The 27,314-nt window shown below is 36.6% G+C and overlaps 1 protein-coding gene across 1 annotated transcript; it reads left to right on the top strand.

The window, feature by feature from the left end:
* Window positions 1-1,677: 1,677 nt before the first annotated feature.
* Window positions 1,678-26,875, top strand: TBK1 (TANK binding kinase 1). Its single transcript, XM_082495487.1, has 20 exons — window positions 1,678-1,884; window positions 3,683-3,823; window positions 4,613-4,742; window positions 5,592-5,773; window positions 6,610-6,770; window positions 8,700-8,810; window positions 10,637-10,816; window positions 11,630-11,826; window positions 13,099-13,157; window positions 14,330-14,421; window positions 14,873-14,974; window positions 17,708-17,786; window positions 18,641-18,762; window positions 18,897-18,973; window positions 19,331-19,370; window positions 21,725-21,826; window positions 21,916-22,012; window positions 23,060-23,166; window positions 23,499-23,570; window positions 24,359-26,875. Exons 1-20 carry the CDS (start codon window positions 1,798-1,800, stop codon window positions 24,408-24,410), a joined length of 2,190 nt encoding a protein of 729 aa, XP_082351613.1. The 5' UTR covers window positions 1,678-1,797; the 3' UTR covers window positions 24,411-26,875.
* Window positions 26,876-27,314: the final 439 nt, after the last annotated feature.

Here is a 27,314-nt window from a genome sequence, read left to right on the forward strand (position 1 = left end):
GCAAGTAGCTGAAAATACTTGTGTTAATTGTGACTTTTATCTAGCTCATGTAAAAATGGCTTTTTGTAAGTAGTTAGTCCAGGTCCTTTACAGTTGTACTGAAGTGCAACTTCCAGAGCCAGTGATCTAAAAGATTTGTCTACATATCTGCCATCATCACTAGCATCTGTTGTTTGGTATATATACTGAATAATGGAATTCAGTTACAGGTCTTGCTTATTTTCGAAAATCCTTGTGGGTATGTTTTTGACTCTTTCCTATAGTTTTTGTTACTGTATCATTTAAACACCTGTGTGTAACAGAAAAGGGATTGTGATGGGTTGCCACTGGCTGGATGCCAGGTGCCCACCAAAGCCGCTCTGTCACTCCCCTTTTCAGCTGGATGGGGGAGAGAAAATAGAACAAAAGGCTTGCGGGGTGAGGTGAGGACAGGAAGTTCACTCCCCAGTTACCGTTGTGGTAACAAACAGACTCAATTTGGGGAAATTAATTTATTACCAATCAAAATCAGAGTAGGATAATGAGAAAATAAAAACTAAATCTTAAAACACCTTCCCCCGACCTCTCCTTTCTTCCCAAGCTTAACTTTACTTCTGATTTCTATACGTTCTCCCCCCGAGCGGTGCAGTGGGACAGGTTGTGGTCAGTTTATCACGTTGTCTTTGCCGCTCCTTCCTCCTCAGGGGGAAGACTCCTCACAATGCTCCCCTGTTCCACTGTGGGGTCCCTCCCACGGGAGACAGTCCTCCACAAACTTCTCCAACGTGAGTCCTTCCCACAGGCTGCAGTTCTTCATGAACTGCTCCATTGTGGGTCCCTTCCAAGGGGTGCAGTCCTTCACAAAGAGACTGCTCCAGCTTGGGTCCACCACAGGGTCACAAGTCCTGCCAGCAAACCTGCTCCAGCATGGGCTCCTCTCCCTCCATGGGTCCACAGGTCCTGCCAGGAGCCTGCTCCAGCATGGGCTCCTCTCCCTCCATGGGTCCACAGGTCCTGCCAGGAGCCTGCTCCAGCATGGGCTTCCCATGGGATCACGGCCTCCTTTGGGCTGCTCCAGTGTGGGGTCCTCCATGGGCTGCAGGTGGATATCTGCTACACTGTTAACCTCCATGGGCAGCAGGGGGACAGCCTGCCTCACCATGGTGTTCACCACAGCTACAGGGGAATCTGCTCCAGAGCCTGGAGCACATCTTCCCCCTTCTTCTTCACTGACCTTGGTGTCAGCAGGGTTGTTTCTCTCACATATTCTCACTCCTCTCTCCAGCTGCAGCTGCTGTTGCACAGGGTTTTCCCACCACCTTTTTCAACATGTAATCCCAGAGGTGCTCCGACTGCCACTGATGAGCTCGGCCTTGGCCAGCGGCAGTTCCATCTTGGAGCCAGACATAAGGGGAAGCTTCTAGCAGCTGCTCACAGAAGCCACCCCTGTAGCCCCCCTGCTACCAAACCCTTGCTGTGCAAACCCAATACAGGATTATAAAGCTTTCGCTTTTCCAGTTTATTTTTCAAACAAAGTTTGGGGAGTAAAGACCTCAAATGCAGAGAAGTGTTGTGTCTATGGCATTAGTTTTGGTTGTTGAGCTAGCTTGCTTTTTTTTCTTTGTTTCACCTCTTATTCCTCTACTTGGTTGTTCTTAATTATTTCTGTATGTCTTTGGAGTTGTGGTTGGGTGGGGTCTCTTCTGTCTAATTAAGTTAAGTCTCGTCTCTTTTGTGTATTTTACTAAATTATAATTCAGTATATTTAATATTTTGTTTTTAAGGTGGAAAAGAAAACTGTCTAAGCAAAGAGCAAAGATGCAGAGCACTTCGAATTACCTTTGGCTGTTGTCTGACATTCTAGGACAAGGAGCTACTGCAAATGTTTTCCGAGGACGACATAAGGTTTGTGAGAAATTACTAATCTGAATTTATCTAAATTTTCAATTTTTCATATGCAAATAGCATTGTGAAATCAATGAAAAACTGTTCCAAGATTTAGGCCTAAAGCAAATATAGCTTTGTAACTCGTAATACTTAGTTTTTAATTTTTAATAGTCATCCATTGGAGTTCTATACAGTTATTTCAGAGGATTTGTTTTTAATATTATATTACTTGTCCTTGTAAAACATTAACTGTTAATAATTCTTCATTCCTCCATTCTTCAGTTTTATGGAAATAATAGTCCTTGCTTAAGAATTTAAATAGGAAGTCTTATCAATTTTTATTACATGATATGATATTTTTGTCTTTGTTAAATTCTCTTTTCATAGTTTTTCACTGTTCTTTTAAAACCCATTTCTTGTGATTTTTATGATTTTATACTGTAAGTGAAATATTCTTAATATATTACCATATCAGATGACTTTGCTCTTAATCTTTGTCTGAAAGTCAATACTTCATACATGTCTAGGACACCATCTTCTTAGTGATGTGCCTTGAGTAGTCAGTACAAAATAGTACATCGTTGAGCAGTTTTGCCATGTAAATGGTATACTGATTTGTATGTTGTAACGTGAGTAAGGGGCTAAAATGACCTTACTTGTCTAGGTCATTCTGTTCCTATGAATTTCACAGTATGTCTCACAAAATGAAGATAAGCCTAGTTGTGAAAGTTACGATCCCTTATAGTAATGACAGTCTGCGTGAAATAAAGTTATATCTAAGCTATAGTGTATTCTATGCTCCACATTTAACTGTGAAGCAACACTAAACAATAATTTAGCAGTTAATGTGCTTTTCTGGGTGAGTGAATTTCAACATAGAATGATTCTACTGTAAAGCTTATGGTTTCATGGTTGCACTTCTCATCACCCTCACTAGTCTGAGCCCGTAACCCACAGCTCATTGTCAATGGGAGGAAACTTTTACCTGGGCACCAGTAGTGCACATAAGTGTACTGTACAACACACCTAGTCTAAGCACAGGGAGGCTTTGTCCTTAGAAAGAATCTGTCACACACAAGACTGCTAATGTAAGCTTATTCCTAGAGTGGACTCAGGGAGGTACTTTGCCCTAAGAGAGATGGGAGTTGCACTGTCAGCTGGTGCTGTGGGTGCCTGAGTATGTGGGGCTTAGTCCCACTTGAGAACTTAAGTCTCTGATTAAGCTCATAACTGTGGTCCTGTCACTTATTATGTGGGTTTGAATTGCTTCAGGATTTTGCATGTGTGGTATGTAGTGCTCGACACTGCCTTCTTTGAAAAAATAAAATACTGCTTTATTAGTATGAACAAAACAATAAAGAAAAAGAGAGCAATGTTCAGCTTCTGAACGTTGTCTCTTAAGTGAGCCGTGATTCTCAACTGTCACGTGTCTGTCTCTTATTGATTTGTACAAGTGGCTTACCTCTTGCTGAAAAATTATTTTTCAGCTAAGTTTATTGGTCGTTCTTAAATGCGTAGCCTTTATTATGCCAGCTATTCTTTTTTTTTAAAAGGCCTTAGGTTTTGTGGGCTAACATTGAGTTTCCGTTCTGCTAGTCTGTTTGCTTCTTGTCTATATTAAACTAAACCATTATATACATAATTCTTTTTAGTAGAATCTTAACTTCCACCTTAACACAAAATACTATTTTGAACAATTTGTAATCTGGGTATGCTCATATGCACAACAGAAGATCTCAAAGTGCTTGGATAATGGGTATGTGTACATTTACAGTCTTATGCTTTGTTTGATTAGTAATTTGTTTGTTTTGAACAGAAAACTGGGGATTTATATGCTGTCAAAGTATTTAACAGTATAAGTTTCCTTCGTCCTGTGGATGTTCAGATGCGAGAGTTTGAAGTATTGAAGAAATTAAATCATAAGAACATTGTCAAATTGTTTGCCATTGAAGAAGAGGTAATGAATTGTAGTTGTGATCTGAGATGCATAGTAGTAACCACAGTAACTGTCTTTTTGCTTTATCGTTAACTGTAGAGGATGAAGGTATAAAGAGTGGTAACACATATCATGATATAAATACTCTTACCCAACCACCACCATTTTTTCTTTTTCTTTCTTCTTTTTGTTGTTGTTGAAAGAATATGCTTGCTTTCAGTGTTTAGGTACAGTTATGATTCTTCAAAGCCATCTCCAGAAACCACTGTCCTAAGCTTTATCTTGAATTAGGATTTTTAAGCTTTCTACATGTATGAATATTTAATACATACTGATAGTTGGAGGTGTTTCAGTAATCCTGACAATGTTATGCTTTTGCTTTGCAACCAAGTGAAATAATGACATACATGTAGAACTGTATGTTAGTATGAATTGTGCTGAAGCTGAGACTGATCAGTTGAAATGACCCAGATACTGAGATTGGTAAAGAGGAAGGAAGGACCATTTCTGATGTCTGGTCTTCTGTGCTGCAGTTTCTTGTTTGTCTACCAATCGATACTGCTGTCAACCCTCTGAGTGCCTAGAGCTTGAGGCTTTCTTAATTTTTAATCCCTCTCCAAGTTAGAATACATGAAACAATATAAAAAATCACCTTCGCTTCTTTTGAAGATTGCCAGAATGGAATTTATGATCTAGCACAGATTTTATTTTTCTTTTTCTGAAAGTAAGATTCTGTTGTTATATGTAATTTCTGACATTGTTTTCACAATAGTCACAGACTTATCTTTTTTTTTTTTTTTTTTTTTCCAGACAACAACTAGACACAAAGTACTAGTTATGGAATTTTGTCCATGTGGGAGTTTATATACAGTTTTAGAGGAACCGTCTAATGCCTTTGGTTTGCCAGAGTCTGAGTTCTTAATTGTTTTGAGAGATGTGGGTACGTAGACTTTGCTCTTTAGTCTAATTCTTTGACTGAAACAAATGCATACTTGTTTTGTTTATCTTGAAACAAAAAGAGACAAGGAATATGAATGACTGTCAGCTAATTAGGACAAGAGGAAATGGCCTCAAGTTGTGCCAGGGGAGGTTTACATTGGATATCAGGAAATATTTCTTCACTAGAAGTGTTATCAAGCATTGGAACAGGCTGCCCAGGGAAGTGGTAGAGTTGTCATCCCTGGGGGTATTTAAAAGACATGTAGATGTAGTGCTGAGGAACAGGGTTTAGTGGTAACTTGGCAGTGCTAGGTTAACGGTTGGACTTGATGATCTTAAAGGCCTTTTCCAACCAAAACGATTCTATGGTTCTATAATTGAACAAATTAATATGGTCATGTAGAGTCAGATCTTTTATTTATGTCTATATTGGTATAGATAGCTGCATTAAGAAGCCATTTCTGTTTAAATTCCTATAATTCTCTTTTCGTTTGTTTCAAGATTGTCACACGGACTGATACCTAGTGACAATTGAACTCAGAAGAGTAAATTAGAAAAATAATGAGGTTTACCTGTGTCTGCTTGTTATAAAATTTTCCTCTATTACTTTATGGGAAAGATGTTGCTGAGAGCAAGAAATATGGTAATTTAGGTGTTTGAAAGAAAAAAGGCAAAAATTCTTGGAATATTCCCTGGTCCTGATCTTTTTGTTAATTGAGCGTCCTTTCTCGTTCCTATTTTCCAATGAGAAAATAAACACATATGTCTTCCTAGCTGCAGTTACAATACAGTGTTTGTGCAGTCTGTGTCAAGATGCATATATAAATTCTGTACTTTTTTTTTTTTTAAGTGGCTGGGATGAATCATCTCCGGGAGAACGGAATAGTGCACCGTGACATCAAACCAGGCAATATAATGCGTGTTATAGGTGAAGATGGTCAGTCTGTTTACAAACTTACAGACTTTGGTGCTGCAAGAGAACTCGAAGATGATGAACAATTTGTTTCTCTCTATGGCACAGAAGAATATTTAGTAAGCCAACATGATTTCACTTTCTGTTGAAGAAATGTTTGAAGCCTGGGGCCCTTTGTGATGAGAGTTGAATAGGTGATGGTCAGACTGTTGGGAATTAGTGTTTAAACCATTGTATTATAATTATATATATAACTTTCCACCTTTTTCATCTTGGGTCATGCCAGTTCTGCTGCTGATCTAAACACAGTAGCCTTTTGATAATTTCCAGGTCCAACTTTCACTGTTGCTTTGTGCGAAAGGAAGAACAACAGTATTTTAGATATGAATGTCTTTGCCTTTATCTCTGTAGATATTTTTCAGTTTGTATTTGAGCTACTTGGGTGATGTTAAGTGTAGTTAAGATACACTTACTTGATATCTTAGTTAACCAAAGAGAGGCAGGCAGAGAAGCATCCATACAGGCATCTTAGGCCTGATTTTCTTCCTGCCACATTTTCCCGCGGGTAGTATCATGACTGATAGTCTCCTCTGCCCTGAATCTTTTTCTAATTTGGTTTCTGTTGTTTCAGAATCACCTGGAGGAATACTGGCTTTCTGCTCTTATTTAGTGGTGTCTTATTCTAGTAGTCAATCTTTAGCTAAATTTTAAAATATTTTTTTCAAACCTTTAATAGAAGTGGCTATCTTAAGTAGGAGCATTTTTGTGATATTCTGTCAGAATAACTAAAGCAAGTTCTGTGATACAAGCTAGCTTTGCTTTTCGATTAAACAGCTGAAAGTTTAGAATGACAAATTATCTTGCTGTGAAATGATAGATTGGGTTTTTGTTGTTTATATTGTTCATAAAGCAATTCTAACTTCTTTTTTAATGTTTTTTTTTTTTTTCTCTTTAGCATCCTGATATGTATGAGAGAGCAGTTTTGAGGAAGGAGCATCAGAAAAAGTACGGAGCAACGGTTGATCTATGGAGCATAGGGGTGACCTTTTACCATGCTGCAACAGGGAGTTTGCCTTTCCGACCTTTTGAAGGACCTCGTAGAAACAAGGAAGTGATGTAGGTAATTTAGAAGGAAAATTTTGTTTGTAAATTAAGTCAGTCCATAAAATGCTTTTTATCAAGAAATCCTACACGCATACAGTAAATATTAAAATAGTGAAAATATTTAAGGAAAAACCTTCTTTAAGTTTGCTGTGGTTTAACCCCAGTAGGCAGCTAAGCACCACACAGCTGTTTGCTCACTCCCCTGCAGTGGGATGGGGGAAGAGAATTGGAAGGGTAAAAGTGCAAAAAATTGTGGGTTGAGATGAAGGCAGTTTAATAAGTTAAAAAAGAAAACACTAAAACCAACAAAAAGCCCCACCCCTAACACTGCTAGGAAAACAAAACCAAGAAAAACAAATTATGCAAAAAAAACCCAATTGCTTACCACCAGCCAACTGATTCCCAGTCAGTCCCTGAGCAACTACTGCCCTGGCAAATTCCCTCCCCAGCTTTTATTGCTGAGCACGATGTCATATGGTATGGAATATCCCTTGGTGTCAGCTGTCCTGGCTGTGTCCCCTTCCAACTTCTTGCCCACCTCTGGCCTACTATCTGGCAGGGCAGTGTGAGAAGTAAAGGCCTTGATGCTGTGTTAAGCACTGCTCAGTAATGGCTAAAACGTCCTGTTGTTATCAACTCTGTTTTGGTCACAAATCCAAAACACAGCACCATATGAGCTACTATGAAGAAAATTAACTCTATCCCAGACAAAATCAGGACAAACATTCTGCTTCAACAAGGATTTTACTGTGTAGCACCATAAGACCTGAATTAAGCATCAGAGCTCCCCCCAAATACTGCTGTATTTTGACACATCTTTCCTTCACTGTGGCGCTAAGCTGGTGTGTTGCAGTGTAGTGTGTATAACTTGGATATTCAGAAAAAATTATGGTTTTCTGAAACGGGTTTTCACTGCTGCAAATTTTTGTTGTCCTTTAAATGATTGTCCTCACAGGCAGTCTTAAATCCATGTGCTACCCATGAGGTTGACATTTTTTGAGTAGTGGAGTTGTGGACTGTGGCTGAAGATAACAGGGGTAGCTTCTGAATGGGAAACAAATTGTGTCTATGATGTGCTGGTTGGAATTTATTCCTGTTTCATCTTAGTCTAGTTCTATTTTGTTCTTGTTCTGTGTGTTGCATTTAAAAAATAAAGCAACGTGGTATTTGGGAACTCTGATAGGCCAATAACATCTCTGTTCTGTTACTCCTTGTAAGGGTGACTCCAATTTTCTTAGTTTAAGGAACTGCTCATCCTGTGATTATCCCACAGGCATTCTTGTTATTGTATCTACTTGTGAGATAAGCAAGGAACATATGTTTTGTATGTACATCATCCTCCAAAAAGAGAACACACAACTGAAATTTTCTGTTGCAAAAGCCTATTGCTCGTGATTAGTTTCATGAGAAATTTGAGAAATACTAGCCTGTTCAGTGCAAAGTTAGACAATGCCAAATTGTATCCAAATTGCTAGATGTTTCCAAGTTAAAGTAATTTCTCAAAGGTTTCTTTATCCCCAAGTGACTTTGTGGTGGCTAGATGTCATCATTTGCCATGGCATGTGCCAGAAGTCAGTCATGTAAATGCCTAAATTTTGAACTGCCTTGGATATTTGACTTTGATTAATTAACACTTATGAAAAAACTTCAGCTTCCTTCAGTGATGCCTGAAACCTCTCCTAAATTTTTCTCAAGTCTGATGTAGACAAAGTTGCTTCTCCAACGTAGCCCAAAGTGCTTCCTTTTCATTGTTTACTGTTGTAGCACCACTGTCTGTCAGCTTGTAAGTGAAGCTTCCTAATTATTACACCACCTATACATTTAGGCCAGTCTGTTGTTTAGATGCGTATTATTTATACCCCTTTGGGGATTAGTTACTAGACCTATTTATATAAAAGAAGTAGTATTTGAAGTCTCTATTATTTTTATAATGTATCGCAGGTATAAAATAATCACTGGAAAGCCTTCTGGTGCTATTTCTGGAATACAGAAAGCAGAAAATGGACCAATTGAATGGAGTTGGGATATGCCTGTTTCTTGTAGTCTTTCAAAGTAAGTTTGAACTTCTCACAAAGTGTTTCAATGCTAATTGATTGGACTTTTCTGGTTATTCTCTCAGGATTGGGTCTTTGGAACAGAGATCTGACTGTTACAGTTGGTTTTTTTTTGAACTCTTCAGTAGATCAGTACAGTCTACTATTTGGTTATCAAGTGTTTTTTCTTCCCATCTGTCCAAATAGTTTTATGACTGCTAATTTACAAATGAGCACCTGAGAATCTGAACTGGTGTGAGTATAAGAAAGATTATTACTACATTTTCTTCACCCTCAGGAAGGAGTATGAAGATTTAATAAACTTTGAATTGATGTCCCCCCTTTCTTGCAAAAATGTGACTTCAGACATTACAAAGATTAGGCAGTAGGAAGGAAATGATAAGAAAAGACAGTTCAGAGACTTGCATTTTTGCTGGAAAACAATTCACATCAGCACATTTAACATATTCTCATGGTATCCTTTAAATTTTTTTATCACAATATTTTTGCTTCATGTGTCATAATACTCAGTAGGAAGAGTCATGGAAGATCTGATCACAATATGATCTTAAAAACACCTCCCATTTACTTACTTATCTTCCTGAAACTTCTTCAGTACTTTAAAATTACTACTCTTTCATGGTAAAGTGAGAAATAAGTTGTTCTGTGACTCTAGAAACAAACTTTTCTGAAAGCCAAATACATGGATCCATAAGAAGTGTAGACTGGAAGACTGGTTTATATCAATTCATTAGTTTATACTGTACCAAACTTGCAATTTATATATATTTTTCCTGATACTGCTCAGTTGTTTCTTCTGCTTGTTCCATATAATTGAAGTGCTTAAATAATAAAGGAAGCAGTTTTTTTATTAAACATCTGTTTACAGTAATATTTTTGAGTAGCACTTAAATAATATTTACTGTTACAATTTTAGTACCAAAGTGGGTTTGAGCACAGCATCCACTGACCTCTAATGAGGCCATCAATGTGCTTATAAGCAACTGGAACTTGCTTCATAATGTTACCAGTTTTACCACTGGATTTAGGTTTGATGTGTACGTAATGTTAAAACTTTGAAGAAGTTGTTCATAATAACACAGGAGTAGGATCCATAAAGTTCCTTGCAATTCAAATTCTCAAGGTAGAAATACAAGAAATTCAAGCTGGCCATTCTCCTAGAGTAGTAATGACTGTAAGGCAATAGTTGCACATTTTTCTTTGCGGCAGTTGAGCTGCATGCGTGGAGTACTTATTTAGCTCCATCTCAATCAGGATTAATTCTGCTAGTGTTGACAATTTAAATAATGAGTCTTTGCTAACCCAGCTGATTTTGATTGAAAGCAACGTAGTGTGCTCACACAAGCAGCTCAGCCAGCAAACCATAAACAGCAGTATCTTCCTTCAAGGTGATAAACTGTGTTAAGTAAAAAAAAAAAAAAAAAAAAAAAGTAAAACTGTGGTAAACTGGGGTGAGTTGGGTAAAAGACTACTCCCCAGCAGTGGTAGAAGGTGACCTTAGCTCTACAATGTAGACTTTTTAATTTGCATGCCATTTTTCCAATGCTCATGAAATTTGTCAGATAACAAGGAAAAAATATTTGATAGTTAAGCCTAAAATGGAAAGAGATAAAGTATGTGTATTTATTAAAACCAATAAATATTACCATTGAACATTTTGTGGTTCAGTAGAGGAAAAAGGAAAAAAAAACAAGCTCTGCATATTCTTCAAGGGATAGTAGATGTGTATTCATGAAAGAAACCCGATGAGGTATTGCAATTGTTTACGAGGTGAAAAGATCCAAGTAGATCCAAATTGTCTTGTCTGTTCCTGGTGTCCTCTAGGGGTCTGCAAGTACTGCTCACACCTGTCCTTGCCAATATTCTTGAAGCAGACCAGGAAAAATGCTGGGGATTTGACCAGTTCTTTGCAGAGACAAGTGACATACTGCACCGAATAATAATCCACATCTTTTCACTACAGCAGATGACTTTGCACAAAGTTTATATTCACAGCTATAATACGTAAGTGTGTTCTCTGTTTTCATTTCTTTGCTCTTATTCAGGCAAACATTACTGTCCCCGGAGTTCACCAGAGTTACAAATTCAGTACCCTTTCCTTGGCAGTTTATCTGAGGAAGTGAAAGCTTGTCATTCTTCTGTGTATTCACAGTGCATAGAAGTATGTTGATCATAAAATATTTTTTTCTTTGTTAGAGCTTTTGTTTGTTTGTTCATTTCTTTTTATTTTCTGGGTTTTTTTTTTGGCGGGGAGGGAAGGTTTGTTATAAATTCTTATGCCTTGTATCCATTGATTGCTGGAAGTAAAATACCAAAGCATCTTTGGTTTTCCTTGTCACTGCTATGTTAGGAGATATGCCGTCTGTCTGTTAGCTTACAGGCTGAATTTAAGGTGTGTGCTTTTTGACATGTAAAATGCCAGACTTTCTCTTGGAGAGAGACATTCCTCTCCTGTGAAGAAACGGACATGCCTGATAAAACTAAAAAAATCCTTCCTCTCATCTGGCCTTGCCTGTTTTTACTGACCTTCAGAGTTCAGGCCAAAGCGAGTTTGTTTACACAGACGTGCTTTGGTGGAAAATCGGAGGTAGAAAGGGAAGTTTGATATTTTGCAGGAAATAGCATTTATTTTTGTAACAACCTGGAGCCTTAGGCAGTGTGCTGCTTTTTGTTCTTATAAGTCAACTGCTTTATGTATAAAACCAGTTCTTAATTAATCAGAAGTAAAAGGAATTTTTATTGAGGTAATACAAAATCTGAATTCTTGAACTGTTGTAGTGAGTCTAACTACTACTGAATGCATTGTTTGTATTATAGAGCTGCTATATTTCATGAGTTGGTCTACAAACAGACAAAAATACCATCGCAGAATCAAGAACTACTATATGAAGGTCGGCGTTTAATACTAGAGCCTGGCAGATTGGCACAGCACTTCCCCAGAACTACTGAGGAGAATCCTATCTTTGTAGTAAGCAGGGAGGCTATGAACATTGTCGGATTAATCTATGAAGAAGGTATATGAAAGTCATTTCCCCTTTCTTATAGCTATCCTTTGTAAATAGTTCGGGATATTTAATTTTTGGTTTATGTTTGTTATGTCTTAGAAATAATGTTTGAAAATTTTCTCTGTTGATACCTAAAGTTTTAAGTAGGCAGTCCAATTTTTTTTTTTTTTTTTTTTTCAAAAATGCTGAGTATCCAGCATATTTTTACAGAAACAGTAGCTGCTTGTAATGTTCCTAGTGCTGTGAACCTGAGCATTTGTGCGTTGATATAGTGGTGTGTATGGACTTCTGAAATTTTTTGAAGCATCACACTTTTAACAAGTAGAAAGGAATATTATAGAATGTAATTCAAAGCTTGTTCTATTGTTCCATTACTCACTAAGTGGAAATTCAGGTTTTGCTTTTTTTTTTTTTCCTATTTGTCATGATTATGGTTAGCCTTTCAGTTAACAGAGGAGCTTTTAACTTACCTTTGCTTAGAAGATAATGTAATGCCATAACAGAAAAAATAAGTAATTAAGGTTTTTTTGTTTCCAATTATCACTGGGAGGCTTATAGAGGTCCTGTGCCAGAGCCCTTTTTTTATAAGAAATGAGCTAGACAACGTGCCTCCAGTTGAGAGATCAGCATTGCTTTTAATCAGTACATCCTAGATACTGACTGCTCAGGCCAGCTGGCACTCCCACAGAGGTGCTGAAGAGTGTGGGTAGGTAAGCTGTTTGTGGAAGGATCAACAGGACCTTTATATTGTGTCAGAGCTTTCTGAAGGAATCAATGAGCATGAGAACAAAGGAGATTCAGCTGATAGAGGCTACCCTAGATTTTCAAAAGCTGTGTGGTGAAGTCCTGCCCTTAAAAGTTTCAATGAAACTAAGCAGCCATGAGGTACAAGGGAACGGTCTCCCATGCAGGCAAACACAGGGCTGAAGAACAGAAATAAATGGTTGGCTTTCTCAATGGAGAGAGACGGCTAGTGGAGACCCACATGAAATCTGCTGTGCAGCATGTTGAAAAGTGAGTCTGAAAAAGGAAGTAAAGGACAGTTTGCTGAAGATACCAAGTTATTTAAAGCGTTTAAGACAAAGGCTGGTTTTGAAGGTGTGCATGAGAACCACACAATATTAAAACGCTTGGCAGTAACAGATGAAACAGAATGGATTAGATGAAAATCCATGTAGATACACATAAAAACAGCATACAGGGTTGGGAGGGGAAACAGTCTGAACTTTTGAAGTCTCTTATGGAAAATAAGAAAATACAGATGTTTGTTTTATGTTTCAGTTTTACTTCCTAAAGTACATCAACGTTATGATTTGGATGGGGATGCTAGTATGGCTAAAGTGAGTAATTATGATTTTAAATTATAAACCTGTCTCAGATAATGATACTGAAATGAAAGCTACTTGATTTTCAGATGAATGTTGTTGAAACTATTTTTAATATGCTAATAAGGATTCTGATTAACAGAAATGTATTTGTTAATAAGGGCTTAAAAAGTATGTTAAAGCCATACTTTGTATATGACACATGTTTACATATTTTTTTAAAAAAAGAACAAACCCCCAAAACATCCTTCTAAAGTCCGAGTGTTTTGTTACTGCATAATTCGGTAATGGAGGGGAAAAGGAGCCTGCCACTTTGGAGTTAGCTAGAAGATTTGTAACATCCCCTGTGATGGTGCAAAACTTAACATAAGAAAAATAACTTTAATCTTTATATAAATTGAGAGGAGTCTCTAGGACTCTGCAGGAGAGTGGAATTTCTGTTGCCTCTCCTGCAAGTTTTCAGAATCTGTGGGAGAAGAGTAAAGGATGTTTTATTCTTTAGGTCATTTTTTTAAACTTACTGAATGTATGCATTGCTATGCTTTGACTTTGTGACCACCATTTATACTATGCCTATAAAATACTGGCAGCTGAGGAGCCTTGTATTCAGGCACGGTAGTCCTGAAAGCATATGTCTCTTTGAATACCAGAAGTCTTTAGAATTAATAAACAGAAAGTCATTAGTTGATAGTAATTATTTAAAATATTGTAAATTATAATTTCTGAAACTATTCACAATTCTAAATAATGCAGCAAAGTTGTAAGTGAAATTAGGTGAATGAAGGGAGTCCCTAACCTTAGAATATAAAAATGTGTCATTTTTACAAGTTTCTTTTCATGCATGCGTCTAATTCCTAAACTACTGAAGAAATGTACTTGTGACTTTCCAGAAATTAAAGTAAATCCTGAGAGTAAGTGGCATCATTTTTGTTTATAAGAGACTTATTTTCATCCCTAACAGATATTTCAGTATAACTGGAAAAACTCACCATGTTTAGCTCTGCCTCCGTAATGAGTGTTTGGTTATCTCCCGACTAAAGTTTGGGCAAAGTTATGCATTTTAAACTACCATCTTCATGTTGCTCTTTGGTTTATTAATCTGTGCTGCTTTGTTGTGATTAATTGACTCGAAACAATTGTTAAGAGAATGCCAGGTTAGTACTAATTTTGTTTGGTTTTTCCACCAGGCGGTAACAGGTATTGTATGTTATGCCTGTAGAGTTGCCAGTTCTTTGCTACTTTACCAGGAGCTGATGCGAAAAGGAATACGCTGGCTAATGTAAGCAATTGATGGAATTTCATTGAGCATTTGTTTGGGTTGGGTTGGTTTTGGTTGTTTTTTTTTTTTTTTTATTGAGACATGCCTTGATTATCAGTACATAATTCTGTGATCTCCCAGTATCTTGGGAGGTTTTCTTTACTTCTTGAAAATGAATAGGCTTTCTGAATTTTTTCCTTCTGAAATTTTTTTTTTTTTTCTGAATATTATTAGGTTTAGGTATTTGCAATTTCACTTTCTTCTGTGGATAATTTAAGTCTAACCTCTGTTAACATGCAGGTACAATTGAGCAGCCTGCACAAGAGAGATGCATTAGTATAATCCTCATATGAAATTAACTGAAAGCAATTCTTGCTAGCAGTTATTGCTGTAGATATAGTATTATATTACTGACTACTGGTAAGATGGCAGTTGAATACTTATGTTATAGACTAACGCTTCACTTTTTTAGTGAAATAATCAAGGATGATTACAATGAAATGGTTCATAAAAAGACAGAGGTGGTCATCCGGCTGGATTTCTGCAGCAGAAATGTTGAGAAAGCTGAGAAAATGTGAGTAGAAGCACTACACCAAATGCATTGATTTTTTTATTATCGTCTTCAATGACAGCGGTATTTTAAGTTATGTTTACTTGCAGGCATTTTGCATATAAAAGTTAAATTTGAATCAGTATGGATTTGCTGATGGTGGTGACTTAAGCAGATTTAGTAATATGCTTTACTCAAATCAGAGTGTTAATTTTGCTGCTGGGAACAAGTGGGAACAAGTAATTACTATTGAGTAGTAATTGTATGTGTTCTTTTACTCCTTTCTCCTCTGACTCCGCTCATTTGCTGTTGTTGACTTTAAAAGCTATATTGAAGCCTGGACAAAGAATCGAGTAGCTTTCCTTTCATTAGTGATTCAGTGCTTTTGTCACTGAGTTTGCTCTTGTGTGTTTACTGAGGATGACTTTAAATACTGCCCCTGTTACAGCTTTAAGACTATAGCATTTTCTGCATGGAAGGAATTTTAATGTTGAAATATAACATAGAGCAGCTGCAAAAAAAAAACCCAAAAACAAACAAAAAAAACCCCCAAGCTCCAAACCCCCAAACCAACCAAAAACCAAAGCTGCATTAGGATATCACTAGATCACAGTGCATGGACATAGAGGGGGCAAAAATAAACTGCACAGGAAATTCTACTTCTGTCATTTTTTCAAGTGCCTGACTATTACGTTATTTTTTGTCAATTTCAGTTAATTCAAATGGCAGAGGTCTGTATCACAGACTCACTCTTGGCCATATGGACCTATTTAGATCTATATAGTAGCAAGTTTTTTTAGAGTGCTTTCTTTAAAACTGACAAAACTTATAATGGGGAGCAACTAAAGAATTGTAATCTTTTAGTATAGGAGTCTTTCAAGTTTCAAAGATCACAGAACACACTTTTTTCCCTTGTCTTCCATTCCAAGGAAGCCAAAGTTGTTCAGCAGCAAATATCAGATTCTTCTGCCCCACCTCTTTCAGTCAAGTGCTGTCTGTAGTAGATGGGATTGCACCATTGAATTCTCCCTCCAAGTTTCATTTTTTCTCTCTCCCAATCTTTGTTTCATCTCCGAGTCTCACTCAATGTCCAATTCTCAGTCACGTTCCTTTCCACTTTTAAAGTGCCCTTGCAGTGTTTTGTTCAGTGTTTCCACAAACTAACATTAGCTCCATCTTTATGGTGTGTTATCCTTAGACAGTCTGGTACAAACTTTAAACCCCGGCTCTTCATAGGATTCTCCTATGGGTAGTTCCTATTAAACCTACTGCCAGTCTCCCCCAAATTATGCCATCTTGGTCATAGGATTTGCTAAACTTGCCTCCGGGCTGCTCTGAAAATGCGATGCCCACAAGATGATTAATTCATGCATGTAGAGCCATTGGATTTGCAGAGTAGACTTAAGAATAGACTTAAGCCATGTTGGAGCTGCTATGCATGTGCGAAATGAACAGCTTGTATGTAGTAATTACGGATAGCGAAGGATTTGTCAGAATTGCTGTATGCATGCCAAACACGTACAAACTAATGCACCTGGGCTTTAAGGTATTGCTTTAAAAAAAAACCACAACAGTGGAACTAGCGAAGTTGATAACTAGCAAGATAACAGTATACCTGTGTAGCCTAATTATAGATCATCAGGGCTTTAATCCAAACTCTCCTTCGAGCCAGTTTACACTAGTTGACAAGACTGGTTCTTGTTTGCTCTGTATTTGGTTCAGATAGCCTCTTCCTGCGTTCTGTCAGGTCCCCACAGAAGGAAGCCATTTAGAGCTCAGAAGAAACCACTGTAGGTTCTGATTTGTGACTCTAGTGCATTCAGCAGTATCTCAGAGCAGCAATTAGAACAAAAATTATGTTCACTTGTGAACTGGAGTAGTTCTCATGTGAACATAAATTTGCTATGTGTTTGCACATGGTCTTTTGGCCTCTGACAAAGGGGCAGGATTTTCAATTTATTTGACTTCAGAAAGCTTTTATGGACTTAGCAAAGGACATGTCCTCTTGTTTGTCCTCCCTTTTCAAGGCTGTGCTTCAAAGCATGTCAATGCAAAGCTTTTATTTGAAAAGGTAAACAAAGTATTGAACTTGAGAAAAGTATGTATTTTTTGAAAGCACCTGAGCTGGTTTTGGTAGTGTTTTTAATAATAAAATGTGCCTGAGACTCAACAGGAAAAATAGTGTCCCAAATTATTTATTTTGCACTTGAGCTATGGTCATATGGGAAGTATCAGTATGAACAGATGGTGTACTAACCCAGCCTATAAGGTTTTAACTCAACCATCCCAAGGTTTTTGTAACTTAGCCTTTTCAATAAGTTTCTACAGAAGAGCATTTTGGTGCACTGGAGTATTGGTTTCTTGTGTGTCATTGACTACTTTAAGTAACTTGAGTTTGGTAACCTTTTAAAAATTATTTGTTGAGAGAAAATAGTTTTTCGCTGCCTGTTATTCTATAACAATAGAATAAAGAAGTCGGGAATGGAAGTTTCAAACTTCTTAACGGTCCAAGTGTAGGAAAAAAATCAAGAATTTTTTTTTTTTCATAACAAAAATGCTTCCATTATTAATGGCCACTTAAGGTTGTCAGTGTTTCATGGTTGCTGCTTGACAGATACTGTATTTTATATCAAAGAAAGGTAATTGTTGTTAATCTCTAGATTCAAGGAATATTTTGAGTGTATTCACTGCTCGTTTATTCTCTTTTCTAACTCTGCTTTTTTGTTTTCTTTTCTAAATCTGCTTTTTTGTGGTCAGCTATGAGAATTTGATGCAGATCAACTTGGAAGCATCAGAAGTAGATGAAATTTCAGAGATACACACGAAACTGTTGCGTGTAAGTATCTTACAAAGCCTGTGTCATTCTCAAAATGGTGTTTCTCAAGAAATAGCCAAATACACAATAATACAGGTTTTTCTGTGAATAACAGCTCTGAATTTTCAAAGGCATTTCTAGTCTGCCAAAGATTGTTAAAATGCCTATACTGAGATGTGAATATCTTACTGAAAACAGAGTAAATCCTTTTATTAGCCCAGTACAGTGAAAATAATAAAAAGTTCCTGAAAACACAGTCTCATTTTTGAACACACTTGAGTAAAAAATTATAACCATGAAATATATTTTACTTAGAAGTTTTTTTCCTTTTCCTTAAAAAATTTTAAACTACTTTGTTGGCTTTCTAAAATGATACATATACAAATACACTTCAGAGTGATCTGCTTTGAAATTTGCATCATGTTTCCAGACAAGTAAGGAAAAATTGAAAATACACACTGCTGTCCTAAAGTTTTCCATTCTAAAAGCAAAAGGTGGTTAGTGCATTTTTGGTTTGAAGGTTGTATGAACCGTAGAGAAAGAAAGGTATGAATTATGTGGATAGTCATTATATGAGTTCTTAAACCAAAAGAACAAGCGTAGAAGTAAATAGGGAATATATGAAAGGTAGAAACTTATTGTTGAGAGAAAATAAATATTTACCAACAGAAATACCAGCATTAAAGATGATTCTTTAATAATACTGTGTTTTATCTGCTTTTAGCAAACCCTAGGCAGATAATTGGGCATATTTCTTTAATGAAGGTCAGTGAAACAAATGGGTCTATAGTATTAACGTGCTCGGTCTGTTTGCAGCCCCAAGTAATTTTTTACTTTACCCAGTGGTAAGATTGAACTTTCTTGCTCTTACGTAGCTCTCCAGCTCTCAGGGCACAATAGAAACTAGTCTTCAAGATATCAAAAACAAACTTTCTCCTGGTGGTTTACTGGCTGACACCTGGGCAAATCAGGAAGGCATGCATCCAAAAGACAGAAAGTGAGTAACTGTTTTAGTATGTATTGTTTTAGTATGTATTGAATTCTACATTGAGTTGTAGTTTATAAAACTCATTAATAGATTCTTAAGTTTATATATAAAAAAATCTCATTTTCTTCCTTTTGTCACTCTAGTCCAGAAAGGCTGCAGGCGCTGCTTTGTTCCATCACAGATATTTATTATCAGTTCAAAAAAGACAAAGCAGAACGAAGTAAGTAACTTATTTGATTCACGTTTAACATAAACTGAATGGAAAGGACAGGTCAGTCCTTGTTCCACTAGGATATCTGTGGTAGGAATGGAGAGTTAGTCAGCAACAATGAATACGTCTGTAGCTCTGTCTTAGTGAGGTACTGTCTTAAAGCCCATATGAACAAAACACCACTATTAATCTTATAAATTTGAATTGCAAGACTGAAGAGGAGAAAAAAAAAAAGTAAATAATCACTTTTACCTATCAGGATAGGACAAGGAAACCATATAGGAAACGGGTAAATTTAGTGGAGTTTTACATAAATACAATTAACAGAATTAAACTGGTAATGTCTGTCATCTGCTCTGATCCTAGGGCTTCCTTATAATGAAGAACAAATTCACAAGTTTGACAAGTAAGTTTTAAAGTTACCTTTGGGAAATACCATGATTGCTTTCAGGTCCTTCAGGTGCTCTTGCCAATAACCTCTTCTGTTGATTTTTATTGTAAATTATTAACTTTTTAGGATTGCTTTAAAAAGAAATTCCTTCAAATATCTTAAATACATGGTGGTGCGTGCATAAGGTAATGAGGTGCTTTCTGGCAGTGGAGTTCCTTCACAGATAGACCTTCTAAATGTAGGTGTGAAATACCTGATCGTTATTTGGGCATAACTGTCTTACAAGAAGTACATTTTTTTTTCCTGTTTTTTTTTTTTTGTTTGTTTTTGGTTTGGTTTTTTTTTTTTTTTAGAGAGGAAAAAACCCTCAGTAAGAGTGAAGTGACTTTGTAACTAAGGTGGAGATAATTTTCTACAGATGAATAAAATATGGACTAGCTGAATGAAATTTTAGAGTGATTTAATCTTCCAGGAAATACAGCACGCAAAATAAATTTTACTGCGGTTCTCTGTGCCTGTTTAAAATTGCCACTTATGAGAGGTGGCCACATTAAGTGTCTGTATGTAACCTGGCTGTCTAGGCTATCATTAGACTCTACTGACAACTGACTAACTCTTGAGCAACTGTAAACAGCTGCTCTGCTCATGCTGCTGTACATGTCTCAGGATCCATTCAGTTCCTCATATGCAGATGCCTAATGCTATTTAAGTTGCCCTAAGGTATCTGAGATGTGCTCTGAGACTGGGAGGTAGGACACAAGACAAATGGGAAACCTACACGTTTCTGGACACGGAAGTAGAGCAGGACATCCTTGTGCATCTCAAATAATTCTAGATGCTTATGTTTAAGTAATTAAGTTATTCTCCTAGGGGCTGGTCAGTTGAGTGGTTCCCTAGACTTTGCTGAGTCCTATATGAATTTAGATCCCTCTTCTGTAGTTTCTAAAACTTCTTGCTGCTGCTACCACTGGGGTGGCTTCCCTGGAAATTACAGATAGAAGGCTAACATGCAGAAGGCACTGGTATTCTCATAACCATGCCACCTGATTTTCCCATAGTGAAAGCTAAGTTGAGGTAACTACCAAGTGGAGGGGACTTCGCCTTAAGATAAGGGACAGTAGGGGCAGGAAACATGTAAGACAGGTCTTGATAACACTGAAAGAGACTTCGACACATCATTGCCCTGCAACAGCAAGGGGATGAAATTAACGTAGGAGATAACGCGAGTGATAATTTCCAGTCATATGTGCTTAAGGATACCGTTGGAAAACAGGCAAACATTGGGGCGCAATCCATAGCTCATTTTAAAACTGCACTCCCTCAGGTAGATTAAAGAAAATTTAGGGCTTTTTCTACTATTCAAACTGTGTCCTTGCGTTAATATGTGAATAACTTTAAAGAAATAGGCTTCATTGTTATGGATTTGCATACAGGTATATTTTCTAGCACAAGTGTCTCCTTGGGATTGTTCCGGTATCTTTGAGATCCTAACTACACGGTTTTTTCCTTGACCCATCCCAGAGAGAAATGGCAGTGTTTTTTATTAAAAACTATGTGCTATAAGCAGCAGAGGCCTGGCCTTTGTAATATTTACCACTAGACAGACAAGGGAGCAGCGCTCAATTTGGATTTTTTTTTCCTGGTTGAATGATAGGTATGCATGCCTGATGACAACCCAACTACAGTCTAGCCAGAATTTGGTTAACCAATAGCTGTCATGCAGGACTTAATGGAATACCAGAACCAGGTGTTAGACTGTCGTGTTCCCTGGTATCCCTTAGTTTTGCTTACTGGTGCAATGCATAGCATGGTAAGACAGTTACACTGGGATTACTGTCTGCAATGCTAACCAGAATTGGGTTTTGTTTTGCTTTTCTGTCCTTATCTGCTTGTTTTTTTTCTCTTTCCATAAATTTAGGCTAACACAAAAATCCTGGTTTTTTTTCTGGCATGTAGATTACCCAGCACAAAGGATAATTATTATATGCTGGAAGTTCTGAGTGTCCGCTGAAGGCAAATAAGAAATAATAAGGATTTCTGTCCTTTCCATTTAGAATCCCTTTTCCTTAAATATATCTATTTGGATAAATACTGACTCAGAGAAGACGTTTGACCATTCGTTCATATACAAATAATTGCAACCAAATGCTTCAAATATTTTTTTTTTTCTCCCTGCTAGGGAATAGTTTTGAAACAGAAACTGTCAGTTCAAACAGTGTGTTGAATTCTTGTACATTACAACACCATGAATAAAGGTGGCTAAAGGGATTTTAAGTCCGAATACCTCTTCTCCAAGTTTCAGAAAGTAAGTTAGAGGAACAGGGTATTTGAAGCAGTATAACACTGTTCTGCTTCTTTCTGTGTTGCAGGCAGAAACTGTATTTGCATGCTACAAAAGCCATAGCTCTATTCAAAGATGAATGTGTCAGCAAGTATCATACATTTTTGGACAAGGCTGAGGACTGGACAAGGCAAGCTATTGACTTCTTTAATATTTGGTAATGTTCACTGCACCACTTTTATAAAGGAAACACTTAAAAGAAAACTTTTTTTCTTTTAGGAAAATGCTTCACACAAGGAAGCAGTTACTGGCTCTCACCAACCAGTGTTTTGATATTGAAGAAGAGGTATCCAAATACCAGGATTATATAAATGAGGTAGAATGCTTCAAAATTACATAAAGTGTTTGTGTAGATAAAAGACTATTCCCCATTGCCTAATGTCAATAGTGTTGTTTATAGTAAGTCTTATATTAATGCAGTCGTATTAAAATATAGGGCTGCATGGATGTAGTATTTAGTCTATAGTAGCTTCATTGCAGATGTCGGAGTGGCGTAGAGGGTGGTGTGATTTTATTCAAATCCTGACTTGATGTTGGAGTTTGGTGTTTTTTTTTTTGTTTTGATTTTTTTGGTCTGGTTTGTTTTTTGGGGTGGCGTTTTGTTTTGGGGTTTTTTGGTACCATTAGCATTCTTCAAAAAAAATCTGTGCAAATGGATGTGGGTTGACTGAGAAGTGTTCTGTGTAAGTATTATCATAATGGTATCTGAGCACCTATAGAGCACCTATATTCTTGTGAAGCATAAAAACACTACTCCCATATTCAGGATTAGGGAATACATGCTTAAGGATATGTGCTAAATTAATGCTGCTGGTGACATGAAATAAAATGTTTTGTTAAAATTTGGACAGTGACTCTGCAGGATGCAAACTTGTCAGAATTACCTCAAAATTGAGAGAATGAGAGGATTTTCATGCAGTAAAATTATTATTCTTTACAAAGAAAACATAAATGAAAGAAAAGCACCTGACAGATGTAAAAGCAATTAAGGAATGGTGGAGACCCATGGTTTACTTGTTATTTGTTTGTATTTTAGTAGCACTACCAAAGTCAGTTATTGATTAGGATCCTGTTGCCTTAAGATATCTACAAACATAACAAACAGATCACTTTTTCCTTTTGAGAGTTTATTATGAAAGTATAAGACAGTTAAGAAGATGGAACAAATCAGGAAACTATAGGTCGTGTCAATACAAAACTTTCCATGATGATCTCAACTTGGAGAATATCAGCCACCTTACTACTGTAATGATTTTATGAGGCATCATAGCAATGGACAATTTAAAGAAGGATTTTGAGGTGGACATCAAGATACATATGACAACTTACATTGTAACTTACATTTCCTTTTTATCTATTACAGTTGCAAGATGCTCTGCCGCAGAAAATGTTTGCAGCTTCTGGTGGAGTGAAACATACAATGAATACGGTCTATCCAAGTTCAAACACATTAGTGGAAATGACTCTTGGGTGAGAATTTCTTAATTGGATCAATGTAATATCCTATACCTGTTATACAGGTGAATTGAACAATTATGGTTGACTTAGTGATTCCTGTATTTAGATCAAGAATTTTGTTTTTCAGAAAAAACTTTATATTGCTAAAGTGGCGGTACAGATTTGGAAGCAAGTAGGGGTCAACACTAATATATCATCTGTCACTTTTAGTAAATAAGCAACCTGTTCTCTGTCCCTTATTTTGTATGTAATAACAAGTTGCTGAAAGCTGTGTGGTAAGTGATCATAGGAGATAAGTGTTGCTATAAAAATTGTTACCTTTCTTTTGCTTCTTGTTATTACAGTATGAAGAAACTAAAGGAGGAAATGGAAGAGGTTGTTAAAGAACTGGCTAAGAACAATCACATTTTGGAAAGGCAAGTGATTGTTTTCCCTTTCTAGGCTGATACTAGGAACGGACTTAATTTGGTACATTTTGTAAATCCAGAACTTAAACTAAGGGACAATTCTAGAATCTCTTTAACTGTAAATATATTTTAAACTGTTGATCTGAGGTGTAACCAAAAAAAAAAAGTATTCAAAACCTTGAAACTTTACTGTAAAATTATTCTGACACAGCAATTGTGGCATTTTTGTTTCATGTTACTTACGTTTAGCTAATAAAAAAATCTGTTGCACAGACAGATTAATTCTGAATTTAAACACAATCCTGTTACAGCAATCCAGTGGTGTCTTTTTACTCCTCACTTTTAGACATAATTTTTAACTGTGGAATTATACCAATTTGAATGAATGATTTTGTAGTTTTCAGATTGCTTAAATAAAGTGAAGAGAAAGAGGCCAACATATTTCTTACAGTCCTGAGAGGGTATTGTCACTATCCCATACAGACAAACTTTGCTTTTCTTCCGATTATGATGACAAAATATGTAAAAATAATGATCTTCTGAAAGCTTCGGGATAAATTGCTGCCAGAGCTGAGCTTAGCTTTAAGCTGAATTGGTTTTTTGTTCCCCACCCCCAGACCCATACTTGGAGCAGTGTCCTTCCTTCTGTTTTCTTTTCACATACAAAAGTTAGATACAAATGCATGGGTTGGCATGTGGCAAGGGAAAGGAAAAACCCATAAATAAAATATAATTAATTAAGGATTGATTCTATAAGCTAGTCAATCACCTAAGAATACACTGTTTTTTCATTTTAGATTTGGTGCTTTGACTATGGATGGTGGCCTGCGGAACGTGGACTGTATCTAGCTTTCAAAAGACCTGAAGAGGACTTGTAAATTTTTTCAAAGGGGGAAAGACAAATACTGTTGGGACATATATATCTGTATCCAGGTTTTTTTTTTTCCCTCGACAACTGTAGTATTAAAAAATGTAAATATGTATAATATGTAAATATAAAAGAAATATATATCTTTTTTGGTCAATGTTAGGTTAGAATTACTATTGGCAGGGAATTTAGCCCCTTGGAGGATCTCTGATGAAGTCCTAAAGGCAAGTGTGTTGTTGATGGAATTTGCATTTGTTTGTCTTGAATATTGCCCTTTTTTTCAGAATGCAATTGAGTCTATATTGCAAGAGGACTTGCAGAATTCTAAACATTATGAATAGTCTTTAAAGGGTGTTTTGAGTTTCCTTTAACCACCGCTGTTATTTTGGAGTCTAGCTGAATGACTCTGCTCATCACACAACATGTTTTAAATGACATCTTTTTAAATAAGTGTGAACAGGGGCTAAAAGCACAGATAGGACAGAGTGGAAACACATTTGTCTTTCCTTCATATCCAAAATGTTAGTTCAGTTCTACTTGAGCAAACAAATTGACATGATTTGGTGAAGTTCCTCTCCATATTGGGTGCCATGTTGTCTGTAATCATTTGACTGCTCTGTATATAGAAGTTTTGAACTCCAGGTTGTCAGACTGAATATAAAACCTCCTTTTTTAGAGTACAGCATTTTCAGAATTTCCCTGAAATCTTGCTGCTCACCACAAGAGAAACGGGTTCTTAAAATAAAATAGCTTTTTCAGAGTCCTGTTTGCAGGTATAATTTTTTAAAATTGTTAAAAATCCATATCAGGAGAATTTGCGGGCAGTCAGTAGACTAGATAGCGTCATGCTTCAGGGGTAACTGAATACTGGAAAAGTGACTGGTCTAGATCTTTAAAAGGGACCACACCCACTGCTGACTTACAACAGACATGCCAAATGTAGGTGGAAAATGTAGTAAGATTGTATATTTATTTTCCAGTATCAGTAGTTACTACTGTCAGTACTATGTGATTGGGTTGCAGAGATGCAGAATGAAACAGTCTGCTCCAAAATATGTAGGACAGGAGAAAGAGAAGAGGAAAACAAACAAAAACTCAGAAAACATCCCTTCCTTTGTTTGGATACTTCAGGTGTACTTGTTTGTTTTCAGCCAAAGAGCATGCAAATATTGCAGGACTCATTCTTTCCTTGTGAAAACCTGGCCATGGATGTTCAATGGCATCCAGTAGCACTTCTAATTGCTATATTACATCTGTAACAAGAGCTGGATCAATTATATTTAGAATTTTCTGTAACTAATGGTGAAACTTTTAGGTGTAAACTAAACAGCGGTGATCTGTGATAGCAGCTGATAGTTTTGTGATGCTTATTCCCTGCTTATCTGTCCAGGTCAGAATACAAAACATTTCTATTGCATTTTTTTTTAAAAATATTTGAATAGAAACTTATGAAATTCATAATTGATTCTTTCATGGTTAAAAGAAGATGAAATTTGCTGCCTTGATGCCTGAGACCTGCTTTCCAGTGTCTTGGTGAGAATCAAATATTAAAAGGGAATTCACATATTTTTACACCTACATGAGCAGCTTCTTTCTTTGCAAGCTTTGTCCCCCAAAAAATCTAGCTATGCAAAAGGAGTGCAACGGTTTGCTACATGTTTCTCCTTGGTTAGCGGTGGCATTCTTAACTGTTTGTTTTAAAATACCGGAATTGTGTCTAACTGCAATGTTTTAATGCTTGCTTGTACACTTCTTCGTTCGTGTCCACAGTCTCACTGAGTGTCAGTAAAACACATGTGTGTTAAAAGAATTGGGCTTTTGAACTGTGCGTAAATTATATTTTTTCCCAATATTATGTCTGTAACAATTTGTTGTTTCAAAGGTTCTTAATTTTGAAAGAAATCAAGCGTTAGTTGAAATATATAATTTTCAACTTCTTTATGCTGAAGCAGTCTGAAAAAGAAAGTTAATTGCAGTAATGATATAGTCTGTATATTGAAGTATGTGTGGCATTCTTTTACATGGTTGAAAATGTTATATTTTATGTTCATTTTAAACATTGCTGGTTTTAGTGTTGCTAAATACCTCAGTAATCTTAATCTTGTTAAGATTACTTAACTAAGCAGCAGCTAAGGAACTAGAAGTGATCAGTTCATAATTTACTGATTACATTCTTATGAAGCCAATATATTTTTCATGTCAAAGCATAGTGTATAGTACCATCAATTTTTGGCTCAAACTAAGTGTCCTGATACTATCAGTCATGCTACTGATTTGCCAAAAGAAGTAATAGAAAGTAATATATGGTTCTTCCTCCTGAAGCTGGGGGGTTCTTCCTGTTTTGGGGGGTTTAGCTTAGTATTCTAATTATCTGTTACTTGAACAAACGTGTCTTCATATGAACTGTGAAAATGCATGAGTGAATGATTTAATGACATAAATACATCATCAGCCACTTACTGTACGGTGTGTACTTGTTTCTGTGTCTTTCCATAATTTCACTTCTGTTCATTTCAGAATTACCTTAGAATTTTTATTTCTCCGTAAGTACAATACAAAGCCTGAAACGTGAAGCAGCAAGTTGCACCCTGGCTTGCACTAGCCAGCTGTCCAGGAAAAGCGTCCCCTACAACGGAATCACTGGCATAGGCTGTAAGGTAGAGCCACTAGTCCTTTTTATTTATTTCTTAACCGCTCTGCTGGTATGTGTTCTGATCAAAATTAGTTGTCTGTAATAGTGGCAAAATTCCTAGTCCCTGCTCGGTGTGACACAGTCCACTGCTGGAGCTCAGTCAGTGCTAATTTAGCTAATTATTCTATGATTACCACTTCTGCAGTCATTTTGGATATAGTACTATGACAAGGATTAAAAAGGCTGAATGGAA

This window comes from Vanellus vanellus (genome assembly GCF_965231255.1).
Source record: "Vanellus vanellus genome assembly, chromosome: 1".
Classification (NCBI taxonomy): Eukaryota; Metazoa; Chordata; class Aves; order Charadriiformes; family Charadriidae; genus Vanellus; species Vanellus vanellus.

Coding starts and splice junctions, on each gene's coding strand:
- TBK1 (XM_082495487.1), top strand. CDS start 1,798: ATGCAGAGCACTTCGAATTACCTTTGGCTGTTGTCTGACATTCTAGGA. Junction 10,817..11,629: donor TATATTCACAGCTATAATAC/GTAAGTGTGTTC, acceptor TTTGTATTATAG/AGCTGCTATATTTCATGAGT. Junction 18,763..18,896: donor ATGCATCCAAAAGACAGAAA/GTGAGTAACTGT, acceptor TTGTCACTCTAG/TCCAGAAAGGCTGCAGGCGC.